The sequence below is a fragment of the Ornithorhynchus anatinus genome, chromosome 11, assembly GCF_004115215.2.
Source record: "Ornithorhynchus anatinus isolate Pmale09 chromosome 11, mOrnAna1.pri.v4, whole genome shotgun sequence".
Classification (NCBI taxonomy): domain Eukaryota; kingdom Metazoa; phylum Chordata; class Mammalia; order Monotremata; family Ornithorhynchidae; genus Ornithorhynchus; species Ornithorhynchus anatinus.
Window position 1 is genome coordinate 13,604,179 of NC_041738.1, and position 17,259 is coordinate 13,621,437.

General features: G+C 60.3%; 1 protein-coding gene across 1 annotated transcript; it reads left to right on the forward strand.

The window, feature by feature from the left end:
• Positions 1 to 23: 23 nt before the first annotated feature.
• CASC3 (CASC3 exon junction complex subunit) lies at positions 24 to 17,259 on the forward strand. Its single transcript, XM_029075737.2, is given in 14 exon segments — positions 24 to 289; positions 3,706 to 3,733; positions 4,424 to 4,461; positions 6,415 to 6,576; positions 6,687 to 6,838; positions 8,392 to 8,568; positions 8,682 to 9,211; positions 9,214 to 9,405; positions 10,882 to 10,967; positions 11,158 to 11,272; positions 11,439 to 11,537; positions 13,430 to 13,644; positions 15,279 to 15,401; positions 16,041 to 17,259. Coding segments are annotated over 14 exon segments (2,205 nt in total). The 5' UTR covers positions 24 to 43; the 3' UTR covers positions 16,083 to 17,259.

Genomic DNA, 17,259 nt, shown 5'->3' on the forward strand with positions numbered 1-17,259 from the left:
GGGGAGGCGCGCGGGGGAGGCGGGGTGTGTGGCGGGAGGGAAGATGGCGGACCGGCGGCGCCAACGGGCCTCGCAGGACACGGAGGACGAGGAGTCGGGCGCGTCGGGCACCGACAGCGGCGGTTCTCCGGCCCGGGGAGGCGGCGGGGGAGGCGGCGGAGGAGGAGGCGGCGGCGGGGGCGGCGGGGGCGGCGGCTCCTCGGGCTCCCAGCGCGGCGGCCGCGCCGGGGCCCTCAACGCCCGGCGGGCGGACAGCGGAGGGACCGGACCCCACGACGAGTCCGAGTGTGTGAGTGTCCGCCCCACACCCCCACACGCAGCGACCACCGGGGGGCCCGCCCTCGCAACCACCACCACCGCCGCGTTTGGGAAGCGCCTACTGCGGGCCGAGCACTGCGCTAAGCGCTGGGGAGGACGCAGGGTCATCGGGTGACACCCCCCCCCCCCCCATCTTGCAGATGAGGGAACTGAGGCCCAGAGAATAATAATAATAATGTATTTGTTAAGCGCTTATTGTGGGCCAAGCACTGCGCTAAACGCTGGGGAGGACGCAGGGTCGTCAGGTGCCCCCCCCCCCCCCCCCCCGTGGGGCTCACCGTCTCCATCTTGCAGATGAGGGAATTGAGGCCCAGAGAATAATAATAATATAATAACAATAATGTATTTGTTAAGCACTTATTGTGGGCCAAGCACTGCACTAAGCGCTGGGGAGGACTCAAGGTGATCAGGTGGCCCCCCGTGGGGCTCGCCGTCTCCATCCCCATCTTGCAGATGAGGGAACTGAGGCCCAGAAAATAATAATAATAATAATAATAATGTATTTGTTAAGCGCTTATTGTGGGCCAAGCACTGCGCTAAGCGCTGGGGAGGACGCAAGATGATCAGGTGGCCCCCCGTGGGGCTCACCGTCTCCATCGTGCAGATGAGAGAACTGAGGCCCAGAGAACAATAATAATAATAATAATGATGTATTTGTTAAGCACTTATTGTGGGCCAAGCACTGCACTAAGCGCTGGGGAGGACGCAAGGTGATCAGGTGGCCCCCCGTGGGGCTCACCGTCTCCATCTCTATCTTGCAGATGAGGGAACTGAGGCCCAGAGAAGAATAATAATAATAATAATAATAAGGCTCGTATTTGTTAAGCACTTACAGTGGGCCAAGCACTGTGCTAAGCGCTGGAGAGGATGCAGGGTCATGGGTCATCAGGTGGCCCCCCGTGGGCCTCACAGTCTCCATCCCCATCTTGCAGATGAGGAAACTGAGGCCCATGGAAGAATAATAAAAATGATGCTCGTATTTGTTAAGTGCTTATTGTGGGCCAAACACTGTGCTAAGCGCTGGAGAGGATGCAGGGTCATCGGGTGGCCCCCCGTGGGGCTCACCGTCTCCATCCCCATCTTGCAGATGAGGGAACTGAGGCCCAGAGAAGAAGAATGCTGGTATTTGTTAAGTGCTTATTGTGGGCCAAGCACTGTGCTAAGCGCTGGGGAGGACACTAAGGTGATCAGGTGGCCCCCCGTGGGGCTCACCGTCTCCATCCCCATTTTCCAGATGAGGGAACTGAGGCCCAGAGAACAATAATAATAATAATAATGCTCATATTTGTTAAGCGCTTACTGTAGGCCCAGCACTGGGCTAAGCGCTGGGGAGGATGCAAGGTGATGAGGTGGTCCCCCGTAGGGCTCACAGTCTTCATCCCCATTTGACAGATGAGGGAACTGAGGCACAGGGAATAATAATGCTCGTATTTGTTTAGCACTTACTATGGGCCAAGCATTGTTGTAAGTGCTCGGGGAGATACAAGGTGATCAGGTTGTCCCCCGTGGGGCTCACGGCCTTAATCCCCATTTTAATAATAATAATAATGTTGGTATTTGTTAATCGCTTACTATGTGCAGAGCACTGTTCTAAGCGCTGGGGTAGACACAGGGGAATCAGATTGTCCCATGTGGGGCTCACAGTCTTAATCCCCATTTTACAGATGAGGTAACTGAGGCACAGAGAAGTGAAGTGACTTGCCCACAGTCACACAGCTGACAAGTGGCAGAGCTGGGATTCGAACCCATGACCTCTGACTGCAAAGCCTGGGCTCTTTCCACTGAGCCACGTCTACAGATGAGGGAACTGAGGCACAGAGAATAATAATAATGCTGGTATTTGTTAAGCATTTACTATGGGCCAAGCACTGTTCTAAGCACTGTGGAGGGGATACAAGGTGATGAGGTGGTCCCCCGTGGGGCTCACAGTCTTCACCCCCATTTTGCAGATGAGGTCATTGAGGCCCAGTGAAGTGACTTGCCCAAAGTCACAGAGCTGACACGCGAGGGAGCGGGGATTTGAAGGCATGACCTCTGAGCCCCCAGCCACTGAGCCACGCCGCTGCTTCATTCAGTCGGCTTTCAATCAAATCGATTAAATCGTATTCGATCCTATGGAGAAGCAGCGTGGCCTAGTGACCAGAGCTTGGAGTCAGAGGTCGCGGGTTCTATTTCCGCCTCTGCCGCTTAGCCGTGTGATTTTGGGCCAGTCACTTCACGTCTCTGGGCCTCAGTTCCCTCATCCCTAAAATGGGAATTAAGGCTTTGAGCCCAGCATGGAACAACCTGATGACCTTGTATCTACCCCCGCGCTTAGAACGGAGCTTGGTCCATAGAAAGTGCTTAACGAATACCGGCATCGTTATTATTGTTATTCTTCGTGCCTCAATTACCTGATCTGTAAAGTGGGGATTAAGGCTGTGAGCCCCACGTGGGACAACCTGATTACTTTGCATCTCCCCCCCGCTTAGAACAGTGTTTGGCACATAGTAAGCGCTTAACAAGTACCATTATCATTATTATTTATTGAGCACCTACTCTGTGCGCAGCACTACACTAAGCGCTTGGAAGGTACAATTTAGCAACAGGTAGAGACGATCCTTGTCCGCAATGGGCTCACAGTCTAGAAGCGGGGAGACGGGCATCAATATATAGAATTATAGATGGAGCCACATCATTAATATAAATAAATAGGATTATAAGTATGTCCATATGTACACAAGTGCTGTGGGGGTACAGCGAAGGGAGAGAGTCGAGGCAATGGGTAGGAGAGGAGGAGCAGAGGAAAAGGGGCCTTACTCCAAAGTCCACCAACCTCTTGTCTTGTGCTTTCCCGAGTGCTTAGTACAGTGCTCTGCACCCAGGAAGAGCTCCATCGATGCTATATGATGGGTTGGCAGAGGTCAGACATCTTGAACATCCTCCCCTCCGGCCGGGGATTCATTCAGTCATTTAATTGTATTTATTAAGCGCTTACTGGGTGAAGAGCCCTGTACTAATCGCTTGGAGAAGTACAGTACAACAATAAAGAGTGACAGTCCCTGCCCACAGCGAGCTCACAGCCCGGGGGCTTGCGGGGAGGACAGACATCAACGCAAATAAATAAAATTATAGATATATAATGTGCTGTGGGGCTGGGAGACAGGGGAAGAGCAAAGGGAGCAAGTAAGGGCGACCCAGAAGAGGATGTTACAGGCCAGTGAGGAGGGGCGGGAGCCCCGGCCACCCTGGACCCCTTCGGAGTAGGTTCTTCCCCTCCCTTGCCTCAGTGGGTGTTTGGGTTGCAACTCGTAACTCGGCGGGGTAACCCCACAAACACAGAGGATAGGGAAGAAGGGACGGTAATCGCCAGCCAGGAGCTAACCCACATCCTCTCCTCCCCCGCAGGAGAGCGAGGATGGAATCGAGGGAGATGGTGAGTAGCCTATTCGCGGCTCTTTCTTCTCAGGCTAAGGTGGGACACACTCCCCCCGCCCCTTCTTCCTTCCTCTCTCCCCCCTTCTCACCTCCAGTCAGTCAATTGCGTCTATCGGGCGCTTACCGTGTGCGGAGCACTGTACTGTGTGCTTGGAAGAGTACAATATAATAAGACACATCCCCTGCCCTCAATGAGCTTCCAGTCTCAAGTCCAACAACCTGGCTTTCCTGAGCTTTGCCCTCCCAAGGCAGTCGTTGTGCAGGTAGGGGTAACGAGATGGCAATCAGTTCCCCACCTTCCCTCCACCCAACTAATCCCCGTGGGCTGGGAATAAGAAAGACACTGCAGCGTCGGTTGAGCCAAGGGACTTCCATTCGTTCATTCAGTTGTATTTATTGAGCGCTTACCGTGTGCAGAGCACTGTACTGAGCGCTTGGGAGAGTACAGTAAAACAACAGACACGTTTCCTGCCCACAGTGAACATACAGTCTAGAGGGGAAGAGACGGATGTTAATATAAATAAGTATCTTCGTATGTGCCGTGGGGCTGGGAGGGGGGCTTTGGATTTTTAGGTGGTAACGAGTGTTTGCCGAGGGAAGAGAAGGAAGCCGTGCGGAGGTCTTCTAGGTTCAGACATTTTCTCTCCCTGGTTGACCGCAGCTCTGTTTCTTTCCTCTCTCCTTTCAGCCGTGCTCTCCGACTACGAAAGTGCCGAGGACTCGGAAGTGAGTGTGAGGGTTCTGTTCGGGGCCGTAGGGAGAGCGGGCTAGGGGGCGGGAACCGGGGTCGGCAACGAGGAAGTGGGCGGCCGTGGCTGTGGCTTTGAGATCCGGCCGGCCCTCCCGCCCATCGGGGTTTCCTGAGATCCCGCTGGGCCTAGAGCGCCTGGCTCGTCTCTCGAGATCCCGAGCCTCAGGCCTGGCGGCTCAAATCCTCCCGGCTTGCGGCTTTCCCTTCGAGGGGAAGGGGCAGGGGTAAGGGTAATTTCTAGTTTGATTGGGAAGCCCGTCAGCCCCGCTGCCAGAGGACCATAAGGGCGGCTTCTCGGTTGTGCCTTTCGGTACCTTCCCTGCCCGCTCTCATAAGTGCCGGCCGGTGGCTTCGTTCAGCTGCTCGGCCTTCACCGGGCTCCTTGATCCGGTTGTGGAGTTTCATCCAGGGCACAGCCGGAGCTGGGCGACTGGCGATTTGGGACCGCCCTGGGGCACTTCGGCCTGACAGTCTCACGGGAGCGACTGGGGCCGGGAGTTATTTGTTGTTCTCTGGGTCCTTGGAGATGTCCGTCCCCCTTGCCTGGCTCTTCCCAGAGAACTCTTTCCTCACACAGAGGTCTGCCCCTGACCTGGGTCTCAAAAGACCCTCTGGCCGGAGTGATGAGGCTGAACTGAACACGATCTGGCTGAGTCTCACCGAAATTTGGACCCCCTCCCACCCCAGCCTACGACCCACCCAAGCCTCAGTCGAGTCCTTTCCCTGGCTCCTGAAACCCTTGTCAGTTTATAGATCCTGGGCCCAGGCAGTAAAGCCGAAAAGAGGGGTAACTGGGGCCTAATGGAGCCAGCTCTTACCTACTGGGTGACCTTAGGCAAGGCACGTCACTGCTCTGTGCCTCAGGTTCTCCATTTGTAAAATGGGAAGATCCCTTTTCTACTCAGGGTTCAGTAAATATCTGGTCCCTTCCCTGGCATTTGGCACTTAGCAGTGACTTAATCAATTTGGTCATCCGTTTATGTGGAGACACATCCAAAAAGAGAGTTACCCCATGGGGCAGCAGTGTGGCTTTAGTGGATGAAGCACAGGCCTGGGAGCCAGAGGATCTGTGTTCAAGTCCCGGTTTTGCCACTTGCCTGCTGCGTGAACTTGGGCAAGTCACTTAACTTCGGGGCCTCAGTTTCCTCAACTGTAAAATGGGGTTTAATACCCGTTCTCCCGCCTACTTGACCGTGGGCCCCGTGTGGGAGGGGGCAGTATCCCACTTGATTAACTCGTAGTCTACCCCAATGATTAGAACAGTGCTTGTAGCTTAACAAGTACCGTGTGTGTGTGTCTGTGTCTGTGTATATTTCACACTGATTCTGGTTTAGCATGCTTGGGGTCAGTCAGAGCGAATGCCCGGCCTCCTAGCGATGGCGGTGGGGACGACTCTAGATTGCCTCCATCCAGAGCAGGGTGGTTGTGGGGGCCAGTGGGGCATAAGGAATGAAAGGGTCAGGGAAAGTGGGCAGAACAGAGACTGGTTCGGGAAGCCGTCAGTCAGTCGTATTTATTGAGCGCTCACTGTGTGCAGAGCACTGTACTAAGCATTTGGGAGAGCATACTGGAACAATATAACAGACACATGCCCTGCCCACGTTGAGCTTACCGTCTAGAGGGACGAGCTTACAGTCTTGAGGGAGCAGGGGCTTGTCCAAGGATCATCTCACCTGGCCTTTGGCCCTGCCTTCAGGGAGCCTCCGTGCCGGGGCACCTCCGTTTCTGAAGTGGAATGGGAGCCCACGAGCCTTCTTGTTGGGGTGGGGGTGTCTGTCTCTCCCCCCGGCCCCGCCAACCTCAGGGACCGAGTGCTGGGTCTGGGTGACCCCGAGCAGGGGGCTCCCGTGCCTAAGCTGGTCGGAAGGGTTGGGGTCTCGGGGGCCGGGGGGCCCCAACCCAGCGGCCAACCTGGGGTTTCTCTTCAGGGGGAGGAGGGAGAATACAGCGAGGAGGAAGGCTCCAAAGTGGAGCTGAAGGCAGAAGCCAACGACGCGGCGGCCAATTCTTCGGCGAAAGATGACAAGGGGGAGGAGGAGCCGGAATCGAAAGGCACCGTGACGGGCGAGAGGCAGAGCGGGGACGGACAGGTTCGTGCCCGCGGGGGGCCCCTTGCCCTTCCCCATCCCCCAGGGAGCCGGCGGGGGCGGGCCCGGCCCTGGGCTGGCGGAATGAGGGCTCCCACCCGCCTGTCCCTCAGGAGAGCACGGAGCCCGTGGAGAACAAAGCGGGCAAGAAGGTCCCCAAGCACCTGGACGATGACGAGGACCGGAAGAATCCGGCTTACATCCCGCGGAAAGGCCTTTTCTTCGAGCACGATCTCCGCGGGCAGACCCAGGAGGAAGAAGTCAGGTGAGGCCGGCTTAAGGGTGGGGGTTGGGGCGCAGCCTCTCGGGAGGGCAGGGGAGGATGCGGATGCCGCCCTGGCCGGGTGGGACCGTCAGTCATATAAACCAACCTATTCAGCGAGCGCGGGCTGTTGGTATAACACTTTACTGAACGCGTGGGAGAGTGCAATAGAGCAAACCCGATCCCTGCCTGTCAAGGATTTTACAAAAATGAGTTACATCTGGGAGGAAGTAGTAGAGTCTAAAGCTAGGGAGGTGGAAGTGTTAAAGCGTCAGAGGGGAGTCGAAGAGGAGATGTGATTTCACAAGAGCTTCGAAGACGGGTAAACGGATAGTCTGTAGGAGGTGTAGGGGGAGGGAGGGCCAGGCGGAGGGGAAGGTGTGAGCAAGAAGAGATTGGTGGCGGGAGAGACGACAGACAGATCTGGCGAATAGGTTGGTTGGAGAGGAACGAAGCGTACAGGCCCAGGGTGGCGGAAGGAGAGAGTGTGGATGAGAGAATGTGAACCTTTGAAGTGTGGGAGGCACTGCAGGTTGAGAAAACAGATCTACGCATAAGATACCTGTTCTTCCCCCTTAGACTGTGAGCCCCGTGTGGGATGGGAACTGGGGTTGTTAGGCTTATTTCATATCTACCCTAGTGCTCAGCACATGGTGAGCACTTAATAAATACCACAATTATAACCAGCGAGGAGGCTGATGGCAGGGGACATCCTGGAGGCAGGAAGAGATGAAAGAGTACAGAGCAGGAGAGCGGTCAGGACTAGCCAGTTCGATTTGGGAACATCCTTGTGGAGATGGTGGTAGCCCTATCACCGGGACAGCACCGGGCTTGTATGCGATGGAGTGAGATTGAGAATGGGTGAATTCGCCGAAGGAGTGAGCTTAGAATGAGAAGAGGAGGAGGCCCAGAAGTGAGCCTTGAGGGACCCTCTACTCACATTGGGGGCGGTGGGAGGCAGAGGAAGGGCCGGCGAAAGAGATCGAGAAGGGTCAAGCAGAGAGGTGGGAGGAGAAGTCGGAGGGGAGACCAAGGCTTCTAGGAGAAGGAAGCGGTCCACGGTGTCAGGGGCCGCCGAGAGGCCGAGGAGGATCGGGAGAGTGGACGGTCTGTTAGATTTGGCCAGAAGGAAGTCATCCGGGACCTCCGAGAGGGCGGAAACTGGATGAGAGAGAAGGAAGCTGGCAGTGAAGAAGTGGAAGCTGTGACGTTTAGCTAGGAATAGGAAGAGGGTGAGGGCTGGAGGGTCGTGGAGGGCAGATGAGATGCTAGTGTTTTTGAGGGTAGAGGGGAAAGAGCCTTTAGAGAGTGGGTGGGTGAAGGTGCCATTCAGAGAGGGGAGGAAAGTGGGCCCAAGTGTCTTCAGAAGATGAAGGGAGGGGGCAGTTTTGAAAGCAGACAGCTGAGGAGGACGAGGGCGCGGGGACGGGAGGAGATCGGGGGAGCTCACGCCGGCGCCGACCTGGAAAAGTGGGTGGCCCTGTGGGTGGGCGCCGGCGGGTCCTGGGGATGTCCCTCCCCACCGCCGCGAGCAGCCCCTTCCTGTCACGGCCCAGGCCCAAGGGGCGGCAGCGGAAGCTGTGGAAGGACGAGGGCCGCTGGGAGCACGACAAGTTCCGGGAGGATGAGCAGGCGCCCAAGTCGCGACAGGAGCTCATCGCCCTTTATGGCTACGACATCCGCTCCGCCCACGACCCCGACGCCGTGAGGCCCCGCCGGAGGCGCAAGCCCAGGTGAGCGAGCGAGCGGGGCCGGGTACCTCCGGTGGCCTCTGCCATTCTGCGGCGGCCGGACCACCCCGCGCCGACTCCGTGCGCTGAGCGCCGGCTCTCCCCGTCTCCCCCAGGTTCGGCAGTCCCCCGCAGCGGGAGCCCCACTGGAGCGGCGAGCGGCCCAACAAGCCCCCACGCTACCACCAGGGCCCCGGGGGCCCCCCGCCACCCCCTCGGACGTTCATCAACCGCAGCGCAGCGGGCACGGGCCGCACGCCCCTGCCCAGGGCCCACCTCCGGCCGGCCGGCTCCAAGGAGGGCCGCGGTGGCCCGAGGCCCACGGAGGCCGGCGGGCACCTGGGCACGCGCCCCGGGGACCCGGCCGCCCACGAGAACGGCTACCGCACGCGGCGCGCGGACGCGTTCCCGGCCAGGGAGCCGTCCCCCGAGGTCGAGGCCGAGGCCGCCCGCGTATCCGGCGGCCCCCGGAGGGAGGAGGAGGAGGCGGGGGCTCCGGAGCAGCCCCCCGCACCCGACCCGGCGCCGCCGCCGCCCCCCGACAGGCCCGTCGAGAAGAAGTCGTACTCGCGGGCGAGGAGGACCCGGACGAAGGCGGGAGACCAGAGCAAGCCGGGGGATGAGGCGCCTCCTCCCCCCGAGGGCCAGGGCCCGGCCCCCCGGCCCCCCGGCCCTCCGGCCCCGGGTCCAGCCCCCCTCCCCCAGCAAAGGCCGGGAGCTGGGAGCCCCCTGCGGAGCCGGGCCTGGCGGGGCTGGAGCAGGACGTGAGCCAGATGAACCTGACAGAGCCAAGCTGGAGCCCCGGGCAGTCCCATTTCCTCCAGCCCCGGGAGCTGCGGGGTGAGTGCCTGGCGATTCCGGGGTGGGGGTGGGGGGCGGCGCCTGGCACGCACAGGACCCCTCGGGGCTCCTTGTGCTTGACCTGGGGCCGGTGGGGGACGGGGCGGTCGACCCACACAAGGGTGAGTCTCCTGCGAGGGCTGAAGCCTCGGGCAAGCCGGCCCCGAAGCTATGGGCCCCCGGCCACGGGAGGATGGGATTTCCTCCTCCTGGGAGGGAGGAGATGGCCAAGGCTTTCCTCCCTGGAAAAGATCCCTGCCGCCGGGCCTTCCCGGATCCCTTCTCCCTCCTCTGCCACCCGGGAGCTCCCTCTCCTGCGGGGAAGACCACCCCAGAGGAGGAGGAGGAGGAGAGATGAGCCCCGGGTCTTCCAGCTTCCGCCGCTGGTTGGAGCCGGATGCTCGGGGTGGCCGGGGGCACCTACCCCTGCCCCAAGGGCCGTCGGCGATCCGTGGTGGCCCATCCCCTGCCTCGGGCCGCTGGGCCGGCCCCGGGGGAGCCTGCCTGGCCGCCCGCTGCGGCAGCAGCCGCCGATGTGATTGATGTCACTGGGGCCCTTTAGAACGGAGGCAGGTGCTTCCCCCCGCTTCCTCCCGCCACCTCCTAGTAAACGACTTAGGAGGCTCGTCCGAGGGCACGCTGGAGGCCAGTAGGAAAGCTGAAAGGAGAACCCGGGTCTAACGCTCAGTCGCCCGATCCTTCCTCGGGGCCACGCTGCCTTCTTCCTCTGCCCTAATCACATCCGTTTCCTATTAGCCCTCAGCTTGCCCCGGCCTCGCTCGGCCACATTGGCTTGGGCTGGGGCTTGGAGCAAGGGCCCAGTCCGGCCCATCCCCGTGGGCCTAGTGGAAAGAGCCCGGGCCTGGGAGCCAGAGGACCTGGGTTCTAATCCCGGTTGCTCCACTGGCCCGCTGTGTGACCTTGGGCAAGTCACTTCTCTGGGCCTCCATTTCCTCATCTGTAAAATGAAGATGAAATACCTGTTCTCCCTCCTGCTTTGATGGTGAGCCCCGAGTGGGACAACGACTTGTGTCCGAACTGACTGTCTTGTGTCTCGCCTGGCGTGTTTGGCCTCGAGTAAGCCCTGAGCAAATACCCCAGTGATCCTTATTATTATCACCCTAATTATCATCCCTGAACAATTGTTCCCCAATCCCCAGGCCTGAATACCTTCAATGTGGAGTGAAGAGCGGTCACAGGGCCTGTGGGGAAGGTAGAGATCTGAGTGATGTACACCTACACTGCATGGGAGGGACAGTTGCTTCCAGGTCTCGGGCTTCCCAGGCTGGTCCGAAGCCTGTGTGGTGGTTTTTTTCTTTAGGGGGGTGTTAAATGGTATTAAATGCTGTGTGTCAGGCACTATTCTAAACGCTGGGGTAGATATAAGGCAGGTCGGATACAGTCCCTGCCTCTCACATGAAGCTCCCAGGAGCATGTGCCCCTGCAGTGATGGCCGGGCCCCTCTGTGTGTCACAGGAATTCCCAGCCACGTGCACGTGGGAGCCGGTGCCCCCCAGCCCCCACCTCCACCGCCGCCTCAGTTTAACCGGATGGAAGAGATGGTAAGGGGGCCTGGGGGGGGGACAGTCGGGGGGGCGGGCTGACTCCCCTCGTCCAGGCCACAGGTGGACTCTTGGCCATAGGGTTCCCTCAGCTTCCTCCCCGGGGGTCGGAACGGGGGGGAGCGTATAGGGGACGGGGAGGGGGCTTACGAAGGGGACTGGGACCTCACGGCTCCGTCCCGGCTTTCAGGGCGTCCAGGGCAGCCGAGCCAAACGCTACTCCTCCCAGCGCCAGAGGCCCGTGCCGGAGCCCCCCGCGCCCCCCGTGCACATCAGCATCATGGAAGGGCATTATTACGACCCACGTGAGTTGCGCTGGGCAGGTGGCATCCGAGGACGCCTCCCGGAAGGCTTCTGGGGGCTCTGGGGGAGGCCGTTGGTGGGCGGGTGTGCCTCCTCTTCCCCGGAGCCCTCCAGGTGAGCCCCCTGGCCGAGACAGGAACGTCCCGTCCTCCCCGTTGTGTCTTGCAGTGCAGTTCCAGGGACCAATCTACACCCACAGTGACAGCCCCACCCCTCTGCCCCCACAAGGCATGCTTGTGCAGCCAGAGATGCACCTCCCTCACCCAGGTAAACCCCCCGACCCCCCGGCCCCTGCAGCTCCTCACCCGTCTCCAGCATCTCCTCCCTACCCCTGCACGTGCCCTCTTCCCAGTGTGCTTGTCTGCCCTCGGTCAATCAATCAATGGTATTTACTGTGTGCAGAGCATCGAACGCTTGGGAAAGTACAGTTGCACAGAGCTGGTAGGTGGGATTCCCTGCCGAGAGTCTACGGGGGAGACAGACATTAAAGTCAACTATAACCCCTCCTTCTCCTCCCTCAAATCCCCCTCCCCGTGGCTCCCCCATTCTCTTTCCTTCCAACAGCCTCGCCTCGCCTGGGTTTTGGGGTTCCTCAGCTCCCCTCCTTATCTGGCTTTGGCCCAGCGCTGACTCTACTCCTCACAACTGCCCCTTGAGTTTCCCGAGTGACACCCCCCCCCCCCCCCCCCCCCCCCAATCCAACCTTGTTCACACCTCTCCCTCTGCCTGGACCAACCTCCTTCAAATCTGCCACACCAGGTCTAGGCCGTGTGTTCCTTACAGGCCGAGAACGGTTACCTACTCCGCCGCATTGGGCTCTCCCAAGCGCTTAGAACAGTGTTCTGCTCACAGCAAGCGCTCAATAAATATCACTGATTTGATGTGTCTCTCCTTGAAATCTTCCTCCTGGAAGTTTTTCCTAATGTCCGTCTCCCTGGTCATGCCATCCCATCAGCTGGCTCCTTTAGCCGGGGAATTGATGTTGGTTTATTATCCACTTCATTTATCTCCTTAATTGCTTACATGGTCGTTTGCGCCTACACTCCTTTCCCATCTTTGGAAGGGCAGTTGGGTCCTTCCTGCTCCACCCCCTTGTGCCCCCGGGGAGTTTCAGCTCCCCTCAGGGCTCGCACCTCCTCCTCCTACTGTCTGTCTGCAAGGCGGCAATGTGGCCTAGTGGAAAGAGCACGGCCCCCGGGGAGGCAGAGGGCCTGGGTTCTAATCCCGGTCCTGCCATTTGGCTGCCGTGGGACCGTGGAAGTGAAGTCACTTGACTTCTCCGTGCCTCCTTTTCCTCGAATGTTAAAATGGAGTCGGTCGGTCGATCGTATTTATTTTACCTTTACTGTGCACGGAGCACTGTACTGAGTGTTTGGGACAGTACAGTATGACAGTGTATCAGAGACATTCCCTGCCTAGTGAGCCTACATTCTGGGGGGTGGCAGGGACAGACATTACAAATCCCTAAATTGCAGATATGTACCTAAGTGATCAGTCGTATTTATTGAGCGCGTACTGTGTGCAGAGCACTGTACTAAGCGCTTAGAAAGTGCAATTCAGCAACAAATGGAGACAGTCCCTGCCCACAACAGGCTCACAGTCTAGAAGGGGGGAGACTGGCATTAAAACAAACAGGCATCAATAGCAACAATATAAGTAAATAGAATTATAGCTATGCACACACCATTAATAAAATTAATAGAATTATAAATATGTACTATACACACACACAGAAGTGCTTTGGGGCGGGTAGTGGGGTAGAGCAGAGTGAGTGAGAGTGATGTGGAGGGGAGAGGGAGCTTCAGTACCTGTTCTCCCTCCTTAGACTGCGACTCCTTAGACTTTGACTTAGTCTCCTTCTAGACCGTGTATTGAGGGCAGGAAAGGTGTCTGTGTATTTTTGCATTATACTCTCCCAAGCGCTTAGTGCAGCGCTCGGCCCACAAGCGCTCAATAAATATGATTAAATGAATGAACCCCATGAGGGACAGGGACCGTGTCCATCCTGATTAACTTGTATCCAGCCCAGCGCTTGACAAATACCACCGTCGTCGTCATCGGGGCAGTTCTGTGCCCCGACCCAGTGGCCCCTGGCAAGAAGCACCGTTTTCCCCTGCGGGCCGGAACCCGGCACTGACGCTTCATCTCTCCCTTCCCAGGTTTACACCCCCACCAGACGCCAGCGCCCCTGCCCAACCCGGGCCTGTACCCCCCACCGGTGTCCATGTCCCCGGGGCAGCCACCTCCACAGCCACTGCTCGCTCCCACCTACTTCTCTGCTCCGGGTGTCATGAATTTCGGCAGTCCCAACTACCCCTACCCAGCAGGGGCCCTGCCCCCGCCACCGCCCCCGCATTTGTATTCCAACACCCAGGTAAGAGGCTGACTAACCGCCCCCCAGCAGGCGCCCCCCTGCCTGCGGGCCACCCCTGGGTTGTAAGTTGGGAAGTGCGGCCCCGGCTCCCATCCGCACCGAGGCCGGGACCCCTCCTCGGAGTCACCGCTTGGGCAGAAACCCAACCAGCCCCCTAGAGCCGCCCCTCCGGGCGGCGGGCGGCTTTCCCCTCCTCGGGGTGACGGAGGGCAGGCACACCGGGCACCTCCCGGAGTAGGAGGGCGAGACACAGCTGAGGCCGGGCAGCGGGATCCAGATGCTCAGGGGTGGAGTGATGGCATCCCGGACGGTCCGGGGCGCTCTGCGGGGAGGCTGGCTGAGCAGACAGCATCCAGGGGACAGGACTGCAGGTTACAGAGGCGCGGAGGGGAGAGGAGTGCGGGTTTCAGAGGCACGGGGTGGTGCGGGACCCGAGGCAAGACTCTAGGTTCCAGAGGCATGGGTGGTGCGGTGCAGGACCTGGACTGTAGATTACAGAGGGACCGGTGGTGGGTTACAAAGTCACAGAGGGTGGTGCAGGTGGGGACAGGAGTGTAGGGAAGGGAAGTGGGCAGGGCCAGCCCAGAATTGTTGGGGTGAGGGGCACCACTGGCATGAGAAGTGGAACAAGTTCAGGGCGAACGGTGGGAAACAGTGCCCCGGTACCCGGTGGAAGACGGGGGGAGCGTGGGGAATTCTATCCCAGGAAATGTCGGGTAACCAGGAATCACAGTAGATTCAAGAGGTTGATGGTTGAGAGGTCCGTGCGGGGTTCCCACAGGGGAAAGACGGAGTCGAGAGATTAGTTGGATCTGCGCTGGATCCTTGGGGGCGTCAGGGTGGAGAGGGGAAGCATTTGGAGTGTCAGATGGTTAGGGTTGACGACGGTCCCCGTTGGGTCACTGGGGGAAGAGATGGGGACCGAGGGCAGAATCAGGGGTGCTGGATCGTCCGTACTGGGTCACGGGGGACGAATCGGATGGAGAGGGGAGCCTTCAAGGTGTCGAACGGGGCTCCGTGCGGGCAACCAGAAAATGGTTCCTCCGGGCATCCCGGTGCCAACCTTGGCAACAGAGTCCTCGGCAGGAGGGCACGGACACGCTGCTCGGGGATGTCTTATTTCTACACCTTTGGTTTGCCGGGAGATACCCGGGAATACGCACGTGTGGGTGGAGAGCTGCCCTGGAGCATCTGGATGACTCTGGCCCGGGGCGGGGGGTTGGGGGAAGGTAGCAGCTTCCCCACGCTCCACGTCTTTGGAGTCCCTTCTGGCCGGGGAGAGAGTGGCCCCAGAGGGTCAGCTCCGTGGCAGTCGAGGCCTCTGCAGCTGGACGGGAGTTCGCCCGAGCGGTTTGATCCGCGCAGAGGGAGGCGGGCGGGGAGAGGGGAGGCCCCGGGCCCCGCCTCGAGGCGAGCGAAATTCTCTGTCTCCGGACCGGACCGAAGGTCTGGCGGCAATCCCAAGTCCCGTCCCCCGGGGATCGGCGCCGGGGCCAGGTCCGAGCTTCCCGGCCCGAAGGCGGCGAGGTGAGGGACCCGAGGGGGGCGGGTGGGGTCGGGAGGGGGCCGGAGGGGGTTGGGGGAGGGGACGTGGCTCCGGTCCGGCTGACTCCCGTCCGGCCGGTCTCCCCCAGGCTCAGGCGCAGGTGTACGGAGGCGTCACCTACTACAACCCCGTCCAGCAGCAGGTGCAGCCCAAACCCTCGCCCCCCCGGAGGACCTCCCAGCCCGTCACCATCAAGCCTCCGCCCCCCGAGGTACGGCCCCCCCACCCCACCCTGGGGTCTGCGTCCCAGCCGCCCCCCTCCCCCATCGCCAGCATCCCAGACCGATCCCCCTCCTCCCCACCTCCCCCGCCGCTCCCCTCGGGCGCGCGTCTGACCCGGTCTGAGCCGATACCAAACTGCAGCTTCTCGTTTCAGGTGGTAAGCAGGGCTTCCAGTTAATTTGAGTTTCTAAATACTTTAATCTAAAACCTCAAAAAAAAGTAAGTCCCCAGCCGGCCGTCGGCCCATCTGCTGCCCCTCGCCACCCTCAGGCTCGCGAGGCTAGCGGGCAGGGGTCTGGGAGAGTCCGTCCCTTGGTGCCCGAAGGCCATTTGAGCGGGGACGGGTGAGGCCGGGGAGGGGGGGAGACACTGGGAGGGGGGCCTGCCCCGCTCCACCCGGAACAGCATGGCTTCCTCCAGGACCCCCAGCCAGCGGGAGGAAAGTGGGAGAGGGAGCGGGGAGGGGGTGGGGGGCCAAAAGGGCCAAGGCCACAGGTTCCCTCCCCTGGGGGTCTAGAATTCCACTCTGGAGCGCCCCCGCTCTAGACCCCCTGGCCCCTGCTGGCTGCCGGAGCTGGGTTCGTGTTGAGGCTTTTGCTCTCCTCTGATCGACTGCCTCCGCCCCCAGACCCACAGGACTCAGAGCCCCAAGGAAGAGAGGCTGGCCTAGGGACGTCTGCCTGGGACCCCTGGACGCAGCGGGCGGCTCGCACCCTGGAGAGAGAGAGAGAGAGAGAGAGGCCCCGCCTTGGCCCAGGGACTTCTGGAAGGGCCGTCCCCGACCGCCCGCCCCCTCCCTCCTCCTCGCACCCCTTCCCTCCCTCCCTCCCAGGCCCCTTTCCCACTCAAGTGGTCAATGAAAACCTTGCCGGAATCCCCAAGGTTCGCGTTCCTGTCCTAAACGGAACCAGTCGGCCCCACTGAGTTTCCCAAAGTCAGCCCCACTGTGTTTCTCCTCCCCCTCTCCAATGTAGGATAAGCATGAATGTGACCAGTCCGACTCCCTCCCACCACCACCTCCTCTCTCCCCTCCCTTTTTTTTCTTAGCTTTTGTTTGTTTCTGTTGTTGTTGACGTGAACCGATTCTGGCCAGCTCCTTGCCCGTGTGCCCGTGCCCTCAGAGGCTTTCAGTGGAGGTGGGGGGCGGGGGCGGAGGGGGGCGTGCCCGCCTCCTCCCCGCACCCCCCCCAGGGCAGGGGTGCTCTTCAGTTGAAGATGCGGATTGTCGGCCCCGAGGGAGCCGGGAGGGCCCCATCTGTTGTGAGGCGGGGATGGGGTTTGGCGGGGGGGGGGGAGATGATGGCTCTTGCAGGCTGCCTGAGGCAGCGGGCAGGTCTCCCAGCCCCACCGGCCCCGCCCCCGCCTTCAAGCGCAGAGAGAAACCCAGATGGGTCCGGGGGGCCTCTCTTGGGTGTCAGAGGGGGGTGGGGTGGGGTAGGCATGTGCCCTCCTCAACCTGGGCCCCGGAGCCTCACTGCCGCGGCCGGCCTGCCCCGTCCTGCGGGTCCCCTCCAGCCGTGGGTCTCGGGGCCGAGGCTGAGCAGAGCCAGGTCGGCGGAGCCCAACCGGCACCTCCGCGGCTCTGCCCTCGAGCCCCACGTGACCCTCTGGATCCAGATGTGGGCCGAGACCTCTCCCAACCCTCCTGCGGCAGAACCTCTGCCTGCCTTAAAGCCCTTGGCCGGTCCCATCATTGGCCACTGGCACCGTGCCCAGAGGCGCCCACCCTTCCAGTCCGCACCGTGTGCTCTAGGTGGGTCGCCCCCCCCCCCCCCCGCAGCGGACCAGGGTGACGTGCATGTCAGGGTGGGTGTGACTGGTCAGAGACAATAAACTTTTAGACGGTA